Source organism: Pterocles gutturalis, unplaced genomic scaffold (genome assembly GCF_000699245.1).
Source record: "Pterocles gutturalis isolate BGI_N339 unplaced genomic scaffold, ASM69924v1 scaffold26782, whole genome shotgun sequence".
Taxonomy (NCBI): domain Eukaryota; kingdom Metazoa; phylum Chordata; class Aves; order Pterocliformes; family Pteroclidae; genus Pterocles; species Pterocles gutturalis.
In genome coordinates, this window is record NW_010108670.1 from 13039 (window position 1) to 29631 (window position 16593).

Below are 16593 nucleotides of genomic sequence, written 5' to 3' on the forward strand. Positions count from 1 at the left end.
GGAATCCTGCTCCCCAGTGACTGCTGGTTTTGATCAGAGCATACGGGACTAAGATGTCACGTATTGTTATCAACTGAATTTTCTTTGTGGTATGCTTTGTTCTCTTGCAGTCCTCCTTGAATATTTTGCATTCAGTACTACTATCTACTTAGAATATGATCTGCAGTGTGGTTACCATCCCTTTGTTATCTGTTATGAAAGCTATGTTTATAGGACATGACAATTCTTTTTCTCTTCCTCCACTGCTCTCTGTTTAGCCCAGGAGGGTTGAAAAGGAGGTTGGAAAATGCAGTGATTTTATTTGCTGTTGCAGTGATACATTACTAAGGCTGGATAGTAGAAGAAGAGGTGGAGATAGCAGTTACAGGGGTGGGAAAAAAATAATCCAAGAGTCAAACTATTCCGGCTCATTCTTTGGGCTTCCTTCCTGAAAAAAGAGTTGATCCCCACTCCCTCCCTTTCACTTTTTTTTGGGGAAGAATTATTATTTTATCACTAAATTTAACATCTATGACCTGGTGTCTCTGTGCAGTGAAATACATGTGCACATACAGGAATTTAAGCCCTTTCTCTTGCTTGAGAGCTTTATATTCTAGAGTGACGGTAACTAATATTTCTGTTTTGTTTCATCCCCACCTCCACTTTAGATCCCTGCAGTTCTCTCAGCCCACCATGTTTTACTGAGGAGGACCGATTCAGCCTAGAAGCTCTCCGCATGATCCATAAGCAAATGGATGATGACAAAGATGGTGGTATTGAAGTAGATGAAAGTGATGAGGTAGGAGTAAAAAGCCTTCACTTGTGCATACATGAAGTCTGTCTTTTTTTTTTAATCCTGTTTTATATAACTGCTCTTTATGTTCCAGCACTTGAGTACTTGTTGCTGTTTTTCTTAATTCAGCCCTTCCCACAGCCAAATGTGGAAGGAAAGTCTAATTTCTAGAATTGTCTGAAATGGAATATTACTGTCCATTGTTCTAGCCTAAAGGGAAGTTTTTTATGACTATGTATAAAAGCTGTTATTTTTGTGATTACTGTAAGAGTAAATGGTGTTGATTTTAGCTTGCAGTGAGGTAACTAAGAGTTGATGTGATCTGTCACCTGGTATTTTAGTTTCTTTGCTCTAAGGTTTCCTTGCTTAAGGCGTTGCTGGGCTTTCCTGTTTACCTTAGTTCTGTTCCAGGCACATCATGGTGCAAACCATTACCTGTTACAGACAGCAGTCTAGAAAGCTTTCCTGTGTTTTTGCTTAAATTTTACAGGCAAGTAGTAGGTACATCCTGCTGTAGGTTAATGGTAGATTAAGTCCTATGAACCAGCTTCAGACGTGCCTGAAGGTTTTTTGTGAGTGTGCTTGAATGTGTTTGGTAGGCAGGCTCTTGGTGGTCCTGGCAAAGGAGTTGCCCTTGAACTTACACAACTTTACCATCAGTGTTCTCAAAATTACTGGATAGGAATGGAAATACCTGTGTAGTTTCATTGTTCTTGCTTCTGGCAGTTGTCAGGTATGGGCTTGAGAAAGGAAGGGGAATGAAGATGTCCCCTCATCTCCTGTCCCTTAAAAATGAGAGTATTGCCATATGGTTCTGAAGCACATTCTCACTGGAGATGAGTGGGAGAGAAATCTAGACCTGATTTCTCCTCCCTTTTTTTGTAACATTTTGGGGAAGATTGTTCTCTCTGAATGAGTTAGAGTTGTGAATTGTAATTGTCAAGTTTAAAGTGATGCTACTTACTTTTCTTTGTGACCATGTACAAACAGCATCAACAGTGATTGATGCTTGCTTGGTTGATACAAGTTTTCTGAAGGAATACAGTACAATGGAGAGAATGATCCAGAATGCAATAATATACTTTTTGTCTTTGGAAGAAAAAATCTGCTCTGTATTCTTAGGGAGTGTCATGGTGAGGAGGTAGTTCAGACACTGGAAATAGTCTAGCTGTGTTATTATAGAATGTTTGGTTACTGTCATTAATGTTTGGGAAAGGCACAATCCAGTCTGCAAACTGAAAAATTAGTGCTGGAGTGTGAGCTTTCTGAGTAGCTTCTCAGCATTGTGTGGTTCTCTTGACTTGTGCTGCATACATGAAAGTTAAGAAACTTAAAAGAAAATACTGAAGTATTTATACACTGGCAACTTTTTATTAGTATTCAAATGATCTGTCCTGGTTTTCAGTGGACCATCTTTATATCGGACCTTAAATTTCTTCCTGTTCCAGAGTAATGTCAAGATAAATCCAAGCAACAGAAGCTACTCTTAAAACCTGTCAAAGTAACTGAAATTAGAACAGTTCATGAGGGGTGCTGTTATAGCTGGGGTAATGAGAGATGAGTGAAACTATGTATTTGAACTACTCACTGTGCATAAAATGACTGACATGTAGCCCTTTTTTTCTACTAGGTCATTTTTAATTGTTGAAGAAATATTTAATTAACCCCTAAATTAGCTTTTTTTTGTACATATAGTTTCCATGCAAATCAGTGATGAATATGTATTTGAATAGAGTATTTTCTTCTAAGACTTTAAAAGCAAACCTGAAATTAATGAGAAATGCAATTTAATTCCAAGTTCAACTAGTAAATTATGTGTTCTTGTTGTAGCACTCTTACTGGCTCTTTACTGTAATCTTAAAAGATCTGACATTTTAACAACATTGTTATATAGTCACCCAATCACAGAAGGTCTGAATGTAACGTTAGTATGTCCTAATGTACCAGATTTTTTTTTTATCACAGTGGGTAATTCTGCTTGTGTTTAAGGCTGAGGTCTGATAATTAAAAAAAACAAAAAACAAAAACCAAACAACTTTATTAGAAGTAAAACTTGCATGAAATACAAGGATTTTACTTCACAGCAGGATAATGGATTTCCTGTCTCATGCTGCATGGTCTTTGCTTGCAAGACTCCTGGAAGAGCAGTATATTGCGTATGTTGATTAGATATTCATCAGATTTTTATTTGTCAGGAAAAATGTGACAATGTATAATAACTTTCTGCTGTTTTACCAGCATTAAAACAGAGTTACAAATTACAAGTGTATATTTACACCAAGGAAGGAAGTTCTTGTAAATAAGTTATTTTGAGAGAGGAAGGTAACAAGAGCTAAAGATGTTAAACTATTTATTTTAACTATTTTAATTTGCTAATCCAGTTGAGAACCCCCATCACTGATTCCAGATACTTCATCTGCACAGTCTATTGTTTTTCCCAATGTTCCTTATGCCCTGTTTTATACTGTAGTTTGTTTTTCATTTGTAAAATGAAGGCTCAAATAAAGTCTTTCTGTAGAGAGAGAATGTCTCTAGGATATAAGAAAATTTGAACTTTTCTAAGAAACTTCTTATTTTCTCAAAAATTGTATGATACTGGAAGATCTAGCTTGTGTGGACTGTAAAGAAGCTTGTATTTGACCTTGATTAAATTGATGTGAGGAAATTTGATCTAAATTTTTAGCATGGGATTTACTAGTCATGGAAACACGTGAGGGATTTGATGAAGTCTTCTAAGGAAGATAAAGGGGCTGTAGTTTGAGCATGGACTGGTTAGATTATTTTTTTTTTTCCTTATTCTTTGGTCTGTTACCTAGGTTATAGACTACATGGTATAACTTAAAGATTTATAAAGATGAAAAAGCTTGAACTTTTAAATTCACTAGAATATACGTTTCTAATTCTAATTATTACAAAATACTTGGAAAAACAGCTTTTGTCATCGCTACTCATATGTTTGAATTTCTTGGTTTGCATTTGGGATTCACGTAATTTTCTAATGCTTGCCCTGAATTTTCAGTGTAGAATTATGTACTTCAAAACAAGAAGCATAGCTCAAAGAAAAAAAATGCTTTGGATAATAAATTTGTGTCATACTTTAGAGTATGCTTTGCTGTGCATTTACTAATTTCTGTGAAGTAGGCTATCACAGTGTGAAAACTGGGGAGTATGGTACAGCAGAGAAGAGAAAAAAGAAAGGCTGTGGGAAAAGACTATACTTACTGTTAGGGCAGGCTAGTATGAATTTCTTTATCAAATCTAGCTCCTACTATTATTACTTTGTTACTAATATACAGAAGATTGCAATTGTTTAAACTGGTTTAAAGAGGTAGGCTGTAAAAGGGTAAGTGAAAGAGAGAATGTATTATTGACAGAGGTTTTAGTCATGTGTTGTGGGAGGCTATCTGCCTCAGGAAGCATCTGTTGCACCACACGTACATGATTTGTTTTAATGAAGAAGAGGCACAAGCAGTAAGACAGACTTATCATATGTTCAGTATTTACATAGGTTTTTCCTGTTTCCAAAGAACCTTTATACTTAAACCCTAAATCAAGTTATTTCCTCAAGGAATCTCTCTGTAAAAATGGAATAAGTTGATGTTTTTGAAATATTAATATCCTACTGTGCATCTCATGTCACACAAAGCTAATGACATGAATTCACAGCTTTGCATGGGATCTTTGGATAGATCATTTAATATCTGGATACTTCAAGGTTTTGGTTTTTTTTTTTTTGTGAGTGCACTTACATAATTAGTTAACAAAAAAACCCAACCCACCAAACCCCACACAAACCACCACCAAAAAAAAAAAAAAAAAAAAAAAGACAAAAAACACTGTGCAGAGAGGAAGAGACTGCAGTATTGAAAGCATGAAACAGAGAATGGCTTTCAACAGTATGGTCAAAGAAGCTGGAACCTCAGGGGTGATATGCAGAAGTGCCTCACTTAAAATGTTGTGTGGAGGCAAGAGTCAAAAAGAATGTAGCTTTAGTGGCCTAAAACAGGGAGGATGATTGTCTTCTATACAGCGATTAAAGCATAAAAAGTAGCTAGTGTGATATGATCAGGAATAGCAATAGTAATATAGCACTTTGGCTTTAGTAAATTTGACAGGGGCAGAATATTTGACAGCCCAAGATCTTTCCTTGAAGTGACCACTTCTGAATGGGTGGGGTCTGTGAAGCTATTGTTTGGGGGCCTGAGGTTGTATTTGCATCCAAGATGCAAATAATCCAAGAGAAGTGGAACAAACATAATGTCTTGAGAGAGTATGCTGTGTGTTCTGAGAGAAGATAAAGAGGTGGAGCCAAAAAAAAAAAAAAAGTCAAAAGAAGAATCCAGAAGGAAATAAAAATGGAGAAGATACAGAGTTCAAGTGTAAACAACTTGGTTAAAAATACCTAAGTTATATAACTGGGTAGAATTCAGAAATATATGTTTTAGTATACCCTCCCTTTAGTGCTAATTTGTGATTAAAGGCTTTTATAAAAAAGGAGAACCAGTTCATACTCTTATTCCTTATTTTTATTATGTAATTAATTTGATAGTCATATTCTTGGTTGTTAAATCCTCTTTTCTTTTAGCAATTAAATTTGTACATGCATCTGTGCATCACAATTTATTTTACAAGCTTGCTAAATTAAAATGTTATGCATTAGTATGACTATTTTAGGAGAATCTGGAGAAATAAAATTTAACATGTAACTTTTCAAGATGAAATTATTTGCTGAACTACTGCTGAAATAGAGCTGTAATTCGTGTAAAGATGAGTTGGTAAAAGAAGTCTGTGGATATCTATGTTCTTCAGTTCCTTAAGAGATACAAAAAATGAATAAAACATCTTTTACTAATTTGGACCAGAAATGTATTAATTTCAATAATCTGTTCTGGACAGTAGGGACTACTAAATACTTCAGGCAAAATTGGAAGAAATTCCATGACAGGAAATCCTGAAGAACTAGATGCTGAGGCGGTATGGTGCTCCTGTTTTAAGTATGTGTATTTTGGATATTAGGAGCATAAAGTGTGAGGTAAAAAAGCAAGTTCAGTATTTATCATTAAACTCAGGATGACTCAGAATAGCTTTTCTGTATCCTTGAATCAAGAGCAAATTTATGCACAGAATTTCTCTTCCTTTTGATTGTTGCATCTTGGAGAGGGTAAAGATTTAGCATAAGATTTGGGGGGTGGGAGGAAATACAGCTATGTATGGAACAGATGTTAAAAAATAATGGATGACATAATTCAGAAGATTGATCTCTCTTTGTTTAGTGTGTCTTGGGACCCCGTTAAACTTCAGGAGCATACCCCAGGTTCAAAAACTGAACACACTGGAACTGTTTTGCATAATACTGGGATGGCTCCTGGGTGTGTTTTACATCTCACTGTGCAGAATATTCTGTTCCAAACATTGATCTTTCAAATGAGTATTTTGAGCTTCCTAACTGGTGTAGGAAACTGTTTCCCTCGAAAGCTATTGGGTTACTTTGATTCCCTTAGTTTGTCCTGGATCTGTTAACAGAGTTCTTATTTTTGCACTGAATTCCATCATTCAACTACTAATGTATTTGTCCCCAGGCAGTGTCTTTTAGGCTCCTGAAGTTTTGTAAGCAACTCTGAGTGTGCCTACACAGCCTGTTTTTTTCAGAGCAGGATAGGTAGGAGCCAGGTCTTCTCTGAAAACATTGTGACTGTGTTAGTCGACAGCTGTGCCTGTGCTGGGAAGTCCTGTAGAGAGGTAGCATGAGTTGTCACGGGGACAGTTGGATAGAAGCCTGTTTCGGCGTGATTTGGATAAGACCTACCTCCTGCTTTGCCTCCTTGGAGGTACTTAAGCTAATATGTAGCTGCACCTGTTTATGTAGCACTGCAGGCATTTAGTCCTGCTACAGTGAAATACCCCCTTGGAAACTCTAACTTGGTTTTGAAGAGATTGCAAAGTTTACTTTGCAGTAGAGTAGATACAATTTTGTTTTGAGCTGCAACAATCTTTTTTCAATAGAATTTGTAGATTACTTAAGATAGACTTTGCTATGTCCTATGTTTTTCTAGTAATGTTTCTATTATGCTTAAATACATTTTCTTATTTTACTGTGTAACATGTTTAGAAGCCATTTCTCTAGGGTAGGCAGTTGTGAACGCTGTCATACCTGGGAGAGAACGTACTGAAAGGCTGTCTAACTGTGACCAGCTGTATCTGAAGGTAGGATCATAGGAAAACTGAAGCTGTACCTTTTGCAGGATTTTTTTTTGGAGGAATAAAACTGAAGGAAATAAAAAATCAAGGGAATAACACTGTTTAAAGAATAGATGCTCAAGGAAGACAGTAATACTTAGCCAGGAGATACTACTAATTGCTCCTAAAGTAAACGTGTCAGTTAGAGGGTTTATTTTAAGTTGGTGAAACTGAAAATCATAAACTTAAGCCTTCATCCAGATCATAATATAAACATAGCACATGAATACTTCCTTCTGCAGTTAGTGAGTGTGGTTAATTTTACTTTTCCACTGGTGTTTGCAAAAGTATCCAATAAGTATCCAATTGTTCATTTGCTCCTCAAGGAGGAAGCATCTCTTGCAACTTCCATATTTTAATGTATTTTAGTTTTTTGTATTGTTGCATGTGGCTTTAGCTTGTAAGTGCTGTCCTCATGTCAAACTGGCATTAGATTTTGGGGTGTCTTTTTTTTTTTTTTTTTTTTTTTTTTTGTGGCTCTTGCTTCAGGTTAGTTTTTGGTTATAAGTTGACTGGATTTTGGTCAATGTTATGATACTAGAATCTTTCTGAGGAGGAAGGAAGGTGGTGGTGTATTTGACCTTGTAACTCTTTTCTGGGGCTCCACAAGTCCTGTCCCCTCCAGGGAGGAGAAAGTTTTCTTTCCACCTATTACACTGCTGAACAAAAATGGGCTTTGGGATTTGAATTTATGCAGAGGCACAGTTGTTACGGTATTTTTTGGATCAAAACTCCAATTTGGAGTCTAGGTATGGTGTTTTTTTACATTCTACTTGTTTTTACAGTAACTACTTTGACAAATGATTTTTTTTGTTTCCCACAGTTTTTAGGTAATTTATCTGCTGTTCTCTTGGTTTCAACTTTGTAGTTTTAAAAGGCTTTCTCCCTCTCGAGTAGTTATGTTGGCTAAGATAATGCTTAGATGTTTTTTGTTAGAGGTTATTCTTTTAACCTCCCTGTTTAGAGTTATTTTTCTAACCTTTTCTTTGTATATTTAATGACCAGGGCAACAGAAGAGACATTAGCTGCCATGACAAGGAAAAGAAAAATCCTCTCTTTTTACTAGAGTTGTTCTGTTTTTATGGCTTTCTTCAGTTTAGGACTGAATTCATTTTCTTGAAGGAGAACTTCCATCTTCGGACAATTTTGAGACAAAGATCTTTTAAACAAAAGAAAGATGTTTGATATCATATACCTCTTCATTAGTAAATGCATTCATTCTTTGAAACATGACTGCCTCGTTCTAGCTATGCACGCTGTAACTTTGCCATTGTGACCATCCAGTGTTAGAGAGCCTTGTTGAGGAAGTCATCATGGTTATTCACAGGATCTGGGAGCAACATGGGTAGGATTGAACAGAAGAGAGGCTCTTTTCTTTTCTTGAGGAAATTCCCATAAATGCATAATCTCTCCCTCTGAGGAGTAACTGTGTGCTCATTACTGAATGTAAAATGCTTACAAGTTTGTGTGTTGGAAGTCCCTTTTAAAAAAAGGACTTGGTCAAATACTCTAAACAGTCTCTCAGTATAAACGAGATCTTTTCAACTGTCGTCCTCTTCTCCTTGCAAATCTTGTGCTTCGAACTTGGGTTTGTTTTACATATGTGTGATGAAATTTGAAATAATTTTAACTCCTCAGCTTGTTAGCATAGCTGGTTGTGTTCCAGCGGTGTGTTGAGAGCATGAATTAATAAATTATCTCTTGCTCCCTCTGCGGGCTCTGCAGCAGAATGACAGGAAATGCTGCAAGTTTTCCATAAAGTGTTGTTAGCACTGCTTATCTGGGTGCCAGGTTTACCTATGTCCATCCCATTTTTAAAATCAGAACACTTTCTTTTAGTACCTTTTAGTGCCTTGGGGTGAGATGTAACACCTCAAACCTTTTCTGTTTATCAATTAGCGTCTTCCTTCTCTGCTTTATTGCTAACTCTGTATGGAGTATTGTTAACAGCAATTCAGATTTGCCTTGACAGCACCTGTAACTGTTCAGACATTGTCATCCTATAGTATTTTACAACCTTTGATGACAACTAGCAGTAAAGATGGAACCAAGTTTATTTCTTATGAACAAAACTGATCTGAGGTGTGAGTTTTGGCTGAGGAGATACAAAATTTGCTGAAAACTTTACATACAGCGTATATTCCATTCTGTTCCTCTTCAGAAACTTGATCGGCCTACAGTGTTTGTTTTTAAAACAAATGTCCACACCTGACATTTGAAGTCTCCAAGGGCAGTTTATTACCAGTCACTAGAAAGCTGAATAGTGAGTGTTAATGTGTACCTTAAACCCATAAGAAAGGAGATAGTCTTTACCAGAAGAAACCTGTTGTATATTTTTTTCTGTGTTTTTAGTACGTTTTTCACAAGTTCCCAAAAGACACCTTGGGGATGATAGTTGATGGCAGGTAGTTGCAGTCTGAAGGGAAAAGTTGAGGTGGGAAAACCAGTTCTTTCCTGGTGCTCCAACTGTGAGACTGTATTTTAATCTGGAAGGGTTTAGAGACATTAGTGGATAAGAAGATTTTTTTTGTTTTCTTATTGTTTGGTTCCTTCAGTTTATTATTTAATAAACATGGAGTAGGAATGAATAAAATAATCCGCCTTTGATTGCATGCTGCATGTTAGCTATGGAAATTGCCAGCTACCTGGTAGTTGTGGAAATACTCAGAGTTAACACTTGGACAGTGGAATATGCAACAGAGGTTATGTGGCAGATATTTTTACATTTGCATTTAGTTCCAGCAATCTGTCGTTTTCTGTGCCTGTTGTACCTTTTTACAGTTGCTGGTCCATGGTGTTTTAGAAGCTCTGTAATTGCCTCTGCCCCAACAGGCTGCTATTTTCAATTATTCTCATATATTTATATTCTATTATAATATAGAATAAAAAATTTTATTTCATAAATTTCTCTTATATTTCTCATGTATATGTATGTACGCCTATAGATATCTGTATTTATGCCTTTCTCATATACACAGGGAAGATTAGTTAAAAATGCTCATGCAGTTTGTATGGGCTAAATGGAACAGCTTGGGGAATCAGGAAGGCTTTAGATAGCTAATGTCTGACAATCCAAAGAGTTTTGAAGTAGTAGATGAATGAGAGAGGGTTTGTGTGATCCAATCTGTATTTGGAACCAAAAGACATGTATGGGTTTATGATTAAATTAGGGAAGACCACTAGTACTTTATCCCAAGTCTAGCAGGTAGAGGAGAAACTTGAATCCCTTTTCCATATTTTTAGACTCCCTTACTTCCTAGTAAGAATGAAGTTTTTAATAAGGGGAAATTTATAAGTGTTAGTCTTTTCTTGCATATTTCTGCTATTGTACACGGTCTTTTTTTATTAAGAGTTAATAGTAGGTTTTGACCTTGACTACTTTTCACTCTCTCCTGCAGTTTCTTGAATTACATCATCTCTAGATTTGCTAGAAATGGGGCCTATGCAGGAAGCTCTGCAGATAAATTATTACTAGGACTAAAATTTAAGAAGCGGAGTCTTCTGCAGTGCATTGCTAGCTTGGCCTTCTTCCTCACCTCTGCTTGAAGTGGTGATGACATGTAACCAACCACCTAAAAAGCTGTCTTCTGAGTTAGTTGTCATACTATCTATAGCTGTTTTTGTCTGAGCAGCTTATCCTTCAGGAACTGAAGAAAACAAGCAGTCTGCTGTGGAGGATTACTTAGCTGTCATGTTAGTTTTCTGGTACTAATACTAAGGTCTCCACCCATAGTGGCTGCTCATGCTGTGCTTTTAAGGACTGATACTTATGCAAGGTCTCCATTATTAATGGCAGGCAGTTTGCTAACCAGTTTTCCAATTTTTCTTGGCCTCTGTGAAATAAAAGTAAAATGGATTTTACAGTTCAATGCTTTTTTTTCTTGTATGTATTTGTAGAAGCTGCTTGTAGGGATTTGTGAAATACTGATGCAACACTGCAATATATGATGTGATTGCAGGATCTTCCTTTTTATTATGTTTACTAAAAGAAAAAGCATGGTGTTTTGACGTAGGATTCCTGTTAATTACTGTGAATGAAACAACTTTGTGGAATACTTCTGTGCATGGAGTGTAACCACTGAAGAATGATTAGTAAGAAGAAAATTGGCCTTAAGATTACTTCTGTTTTTTTAATTTGATGAAATAGAAATAAATTTGTTGTTGTCTAATCAAAATACTTTAGTAATACTTAGTTAACACCTTTCTCACATCCCTCAAGCAGTTGCATTTAACTGGTATAGCAGGATTCAGGTCTTACTCATCCATAAAGGACTGGCACTTTTTCAAATCTTAGATGGTCTTATCTTCATGTAGGTGAAGTTGGTTAAATGAGTTCAGAATAGAGAGGTAAACAGTATGACTTGTGTGGTGTATTCTTGTAATCACTGTAAATCTAAGGCATACTAATAATGTTAAAGCTACTATACTACCAACTGCACCTTCAGTTTTTCTAGGATTTAATCATTGTGAAAATCAAATCCTGCAGGAGGGTTTAACTTGCTTTCTGAGTGTTTGATATAGTCAACTTACATGAATTGCATGCTGCTTGCATGTGGACAAGATAGTAAAGATTCTCCTCTGCCCGATTTCCTTGTAGTTTCTGTTTAGAAATTGCTGTTTTGGTGTTTAAGATGATGTTTTCCTTTGTCTTCAGTTTCTAAGGGAAGATATGCAGTATAAGGATGCCTCTAATAAACATAGTCACCTGCACAGAGAAGACAAACATATCACCATTGAGGATCTGTGGAAACGCTGGAAAACATCTGAAGGTAGGTAAAGAAGAGTAGCTAAAAATGGTGGTGATTATTGAAATAGACATAATTCAACAATTTTTTCACCGAGTCATTTAGAGTAGTAAATGGATGACCACCTTTAAAGCTTCTTTGTGAATCAGTTTTGGTACTGTTGTTTATAGGCATACATAAACCTGACTAAAAATTAATTCTGTCGAGCTGGTGTTAATTTCCTCTTGATGTGCTGGGTGTATTGTAAGTAAACTGAGGTACCTTACACGCTCATCAATATGAGGTTGTAATTTATAAAGGTGACTGTTGCAAGCACTGGATTCCAGATAAGCATGTATTTAATTTAGTATAGCCCTAAGGACTGCTGTCAAGCCTTTTTTAGACGTTTATTATACATTGTATTAAGTGGAAAGTCCAATGTGCTTCCACGTTGATGTAAACTTTCTTTGGGCTATGAAGAACTAGAATTTTTAGTCCAAAGCATTTTGGAAAATCTTTTTAAGCTTGGGATACAGGAAAATGGATGGACAAGCCAACACCACCATCCCTCCCCCACTTTGATTTGAATGAAATAAGTAAGTTGAGACAAATATCAAAAGACAGTACTTAATGAGCAGTACGGTGTTCATTGCAAATAGGATGTAGTGATTTAAAAGATAAATTTCTAGAGGTCTGGAATGTTACAGTTATTAGGAGAAATATTTAACTTTTTTTCCCCTCACCATTCAGAAGATGTTGTGTTAATGGTAAACATATAGAGATCTCAAAGTTGGTATTAGTCAAACAACTAAAAGTAGGAACAGAAGAGTAATGAAGCTGGGAATACACCATTGGTTCATTCTCCTGATGTGGACAATCTGAGGTTAATACATTGGTTAACTGTTTGTGTAGTAAATATCCATGTTTTAACTGGTGATTTTTAGCCTCATCTCTTCAAATATTCTGTAAATGCTTATTCAGTAAAAATCTTGTTCGGTGAAAATATTGCAACTAAATTTTCAGAGAAAATTATCTCCCTACAATTGTTTGTCTAACATATGAGTAACTCTTCAAAAATTTATGCTATAGTGGTACGGAAGTATCTAATTTGACTATTGTGTGTATCTTTGTTCTAGTTTCAGGTTTCTTGAATGTAGTGATCATTGTGTGTAAGACTCAAAAGATTTTGAGAGAAATGTCTGGTCTTATTGTGTCTGCTTATAATGGCTTTACTGTTCATCCTATTGAAGAAACTGAAGTTGCACCACAGGGCAGCCCTTAGGATGAGACTCCCAAGCAGTGCTAACAGCGGTCTGGTGACTGTTAGAAAGCATGGAGCCTCTCAAACAATAAACTACTTTAATATTAGGAAACATGGAAAATGCTGCTGTTCCTGTCTAGATGTTTTAGGAATTTTAATTTATTTGTTTCTTACATGATGCTAGTTTATAGTGCCAGTTTAATGCAATTTGACAGCATTTAACAAGAGGGTGGAAGGTATCAGTAATTTTAGACTTTGTTAGGTAGTCTGAGGTATCTGTGTGAGAATTACAAGCTCTAAATAGTGCCCTTGACAGTGCCCGTTAGTGCTTATGCAGAAGTGTCTTTGGATCTATTGCTGTTTAGATTATGCGGGGTAGGATTGTTTGAGAAGGATTTCTTAAATAGCTTAAATCAATATCTAGCCTATTGTTGCTGTGTTGCCACATAGTTTTGGTGGTCTTTTAGTACAAAACAAGACTGTCAATTTATTTTGGTTGATGCTAATTATGCTTTTTGTGATCACTTATATTTTTTTTAATCTCATAATCTAATTCTACAGAGAGAACTCTGTTTAGAGGAATGGCTAGGAACTAGCATAGCTGTTTAAATTATAGAAAACACTGCTTTCTGAAAGTCCTCTGACTTTTGTTATTCTGTATGTGTTCTTTAAATGTATATGCCAGTATATGTTTGTTGTATGGTATTTGCTTTGACTATCTCCTTTTCTTTCTAACTAAGCGGTATTTATACATATACAGAGCCTTTTAGGTATTCTAAGGTAGGAAGCTTAGTAGTTATTGTTGAGTTAAAATCAAGGGTGCATCTTCAGTATTTTTTCTACAAGGGCCTTGAGGAGGTGGTAGTTGTGAGTGCAGCAAAGGTTACAGGTGAACATTTGTTTTGATGTCTTGAATACCAGTCTTTGTACAATTATCTTTGTGTCTCAAGGGTGTCTGCCTTCTCTTTTTTTGCCCCTCTAATGGGCTAAGATCATAAGAATTTGCTGTCTGAAGAGAGATGTGTAGGTATTTAGTCTCAAACATAAAGGAGTCTGTAAGATCAGTGCAGGGACCTTCAGCTGGGTAGTTCTCTGACCTGTCTTGGTGAATAGGTAGGGTGTTGCAGTCTTGGTGATGTAGCATTGTTTCTTGGGAACTGATTTTTGTAGCAAAGTAAAACTGTAGTGGTCAAACCTGGAGTTCATGAATTATTTACTATTGTCAGACTAATCTGGGTTCTACTAAAACCTAGTTTTTACAAACTGCCTTAAAACAAGTAGGTTTTATTTACCATTAGGGCATATTTGAGCTTTCATGGATAGTATGTCTGTAGACTGCCCTATAATACACACACAGAGCAGGGCAGAAGCTTTTTTGTATTTTTTTCCTTTAACTCTTTTTCGTTCTCTGTCATAGGCAGAAGGTGACCTAAAGTCTAGCTTTATTTTGTGTGTGTGATCATCTGTTTTATTCTGGGGTAGTGTTGCACGGGTGTTCTTGCAGCAATAGAGACTAAACTGCATACCACAAAGGTGTTATGGTTGCCTTGCACTTTCTTAATTGTTTGCTGTCGAGGTTTTAAATATTCAGAGACTGGAAATGCATGCAAGCAGGGCTTGGCTCAGGATGAGTTACATAATGCTTTGTGCTGTTCCAGGCAGGACCAGACAGTACTGCAGACTGGTCCTTCTGTGTAAGAGGAAATAAGAGTTGTATTGTTAAACTGTTGAAAAGATAGTCAAGATCACTCCTCTTCTCTTCTCTTCTCTTCTCTTCTCTTCTCTTCTCTTCTTTTCCTTTTTTCATGCTATTTAAAGAACAACTGGTGGCAGCATATTTCACGCTGATGTTGCTGCTGAAGGCCCTGCTAAAACAAAACTAACTTTTAAATCCTTCCATGTGCTTGATACAGAACAATCTTGTGCTTTTCTATATTGCCTAGTCAGCCTGTTCTCAACTTTAAGCCTAGTATATGGCTGTCATTCATTTGTTGCCATGAAATACTCTTACTGAATGTAATTTGTTTTCTGAAAGGAGTAGGAGACCCATAGGAGTACTGGGGCTGATACTGTAATGTTGTTTTACTTCACACCTCCCTGCCCTGAAGCACTGTGCTGCATGATAAATTTAACATGAAAAAAATTATATATAGCCTGATCTTCTAATCAGCCATTAGCATGGGTTAGCAAGGAGCAGCTTTCATATAGAGCCAGTTCGAAGCTAATTTTGATGTCTTCACCTTCAGACATGTTATTGTAACAGTTTAAAAGAAAAGTGAAAAAAACCAGAAAACAACGAACTTGTGATGTGAAACAGAACAGCTGATGCAAGTCTAGAGAGTGAGGGCTGCACTGGGCTGTAAACTCTTCTTTCTACACCTGCCTGCCCAAGGCACGTTGCTGACATCCTCTCTCTCAAGATACCTGAAAACAGGTGTGAGAGGAAAGGATATTATGGTTACTCTTCAATGCTATATGCATTTAACTTAAAGTAATTGTCAGTTCCTACTCCACTGTGTGTTTAAACTAAGGAAAAGTTACAACCTCAGCTCATTAGTAGGAGCTGGCACATTCTAATTGGCAAAGCTGATCAAGATTAATTTTGGCTGGCCTGCTTGACTTTCAGTACCCCTGGTGTGTATCACTTGTCTTGTCATGTTTCAGTAGGCTATAACCGCTTCTGCTGAAGAAAGGCCAGTTTGCTTCTCAGTACTGTGTGCTGTTGTAGGATAAACATATATGTTGGTCATAAGGTCTTACTGGAGACAAGTAAAGCAATACTTTTTACCAATATATAGCATATAGAAGATATTAACAAAAAGAAACAGTCTGAACATTTTTGCTGATATAAATAAGTCTCCTAGGGCTCAACTTTGGTGCTGTAGGAAAGGGAGGACAGGGCAGTTTAGGGACAAGTTCCACCTGGAAAAATTGGGGATTTCTAGGCACTGACACTGGAATTCCACTAATGCAGAATTAGTTTACATAGTAAATGTAAATTTCATGTGAAATATGTGCATAGGCAGAGATTCAGACTGTGAAATCACAGAATAAGAGTTGACTGTCTGTATTGTTTATGCTTAGCTTAAATGATGAGGGGTCATTTAAAAGTACACAACATAGAATCATTTATGTTGGAAAAGACCTTTAAGATTATTGAGTCCAACTGTAAACCAACACTGCCATGCCCCTAAGCGCCGCATCTACACATCTGTTAAATACCTCCAGGGATGATGACTCAACCACTTCCCTGGGCAGCCTGATCCAATACTCGACAACCCTTTCAGTGAAGAAATTTTTCCTGGTGCAACTTGAGGCCATTTCTTCTCATCCTATCACTTATTACTTGGGAAAAGAGACCGACATCCACCTGGCTACAACCTCCTTTCTCACAGTTGCAGAGAGCGATAAGGTCTCTCCTCAGCCTCCTTTCCTCCAGACTGAACAGTCCCAGTTCCCTCAGCTGCTGCTCGTAAGACTTGTGCTCCAGACCCTTCACCAGCTTCGTTGCCCTTCTTTGGACGTGCTCCAGCACCTCAATGTCTTTCTTGTCATGAGGGGCCCAAAGCTGAACCCAGTATTTGAGGTGCGGCCTCACC

At 36.8% G+C, this 16593-nt stretch overlaps 1 protein-coding gene across 1 annotated transcript in view; it reads left to right on the forward strand.

The window, feature by feature from the left end:
* The first annotated feature begins 651 nt into the window (after positions 1-651).
* Positions 652-16593, forward strand: part of STIM2 (stromal interaction molecule 2) — a 27996-nt gene continuing 12054 nt past the window's right edge. The window contains exons 1-2 of the mRNA XM_010072728.1: positions 652-778; positions 11664-11778. Of these exons, the coding sequence (XP_010071030.1) occupies positions 716-778; positions 11664-11778 (178 nt within the window). The 5' untranslated portion in view covers positions 652-715. The remainder of the gene's footprint in view (positions 779-11663; positions 11779-16593) is intronic.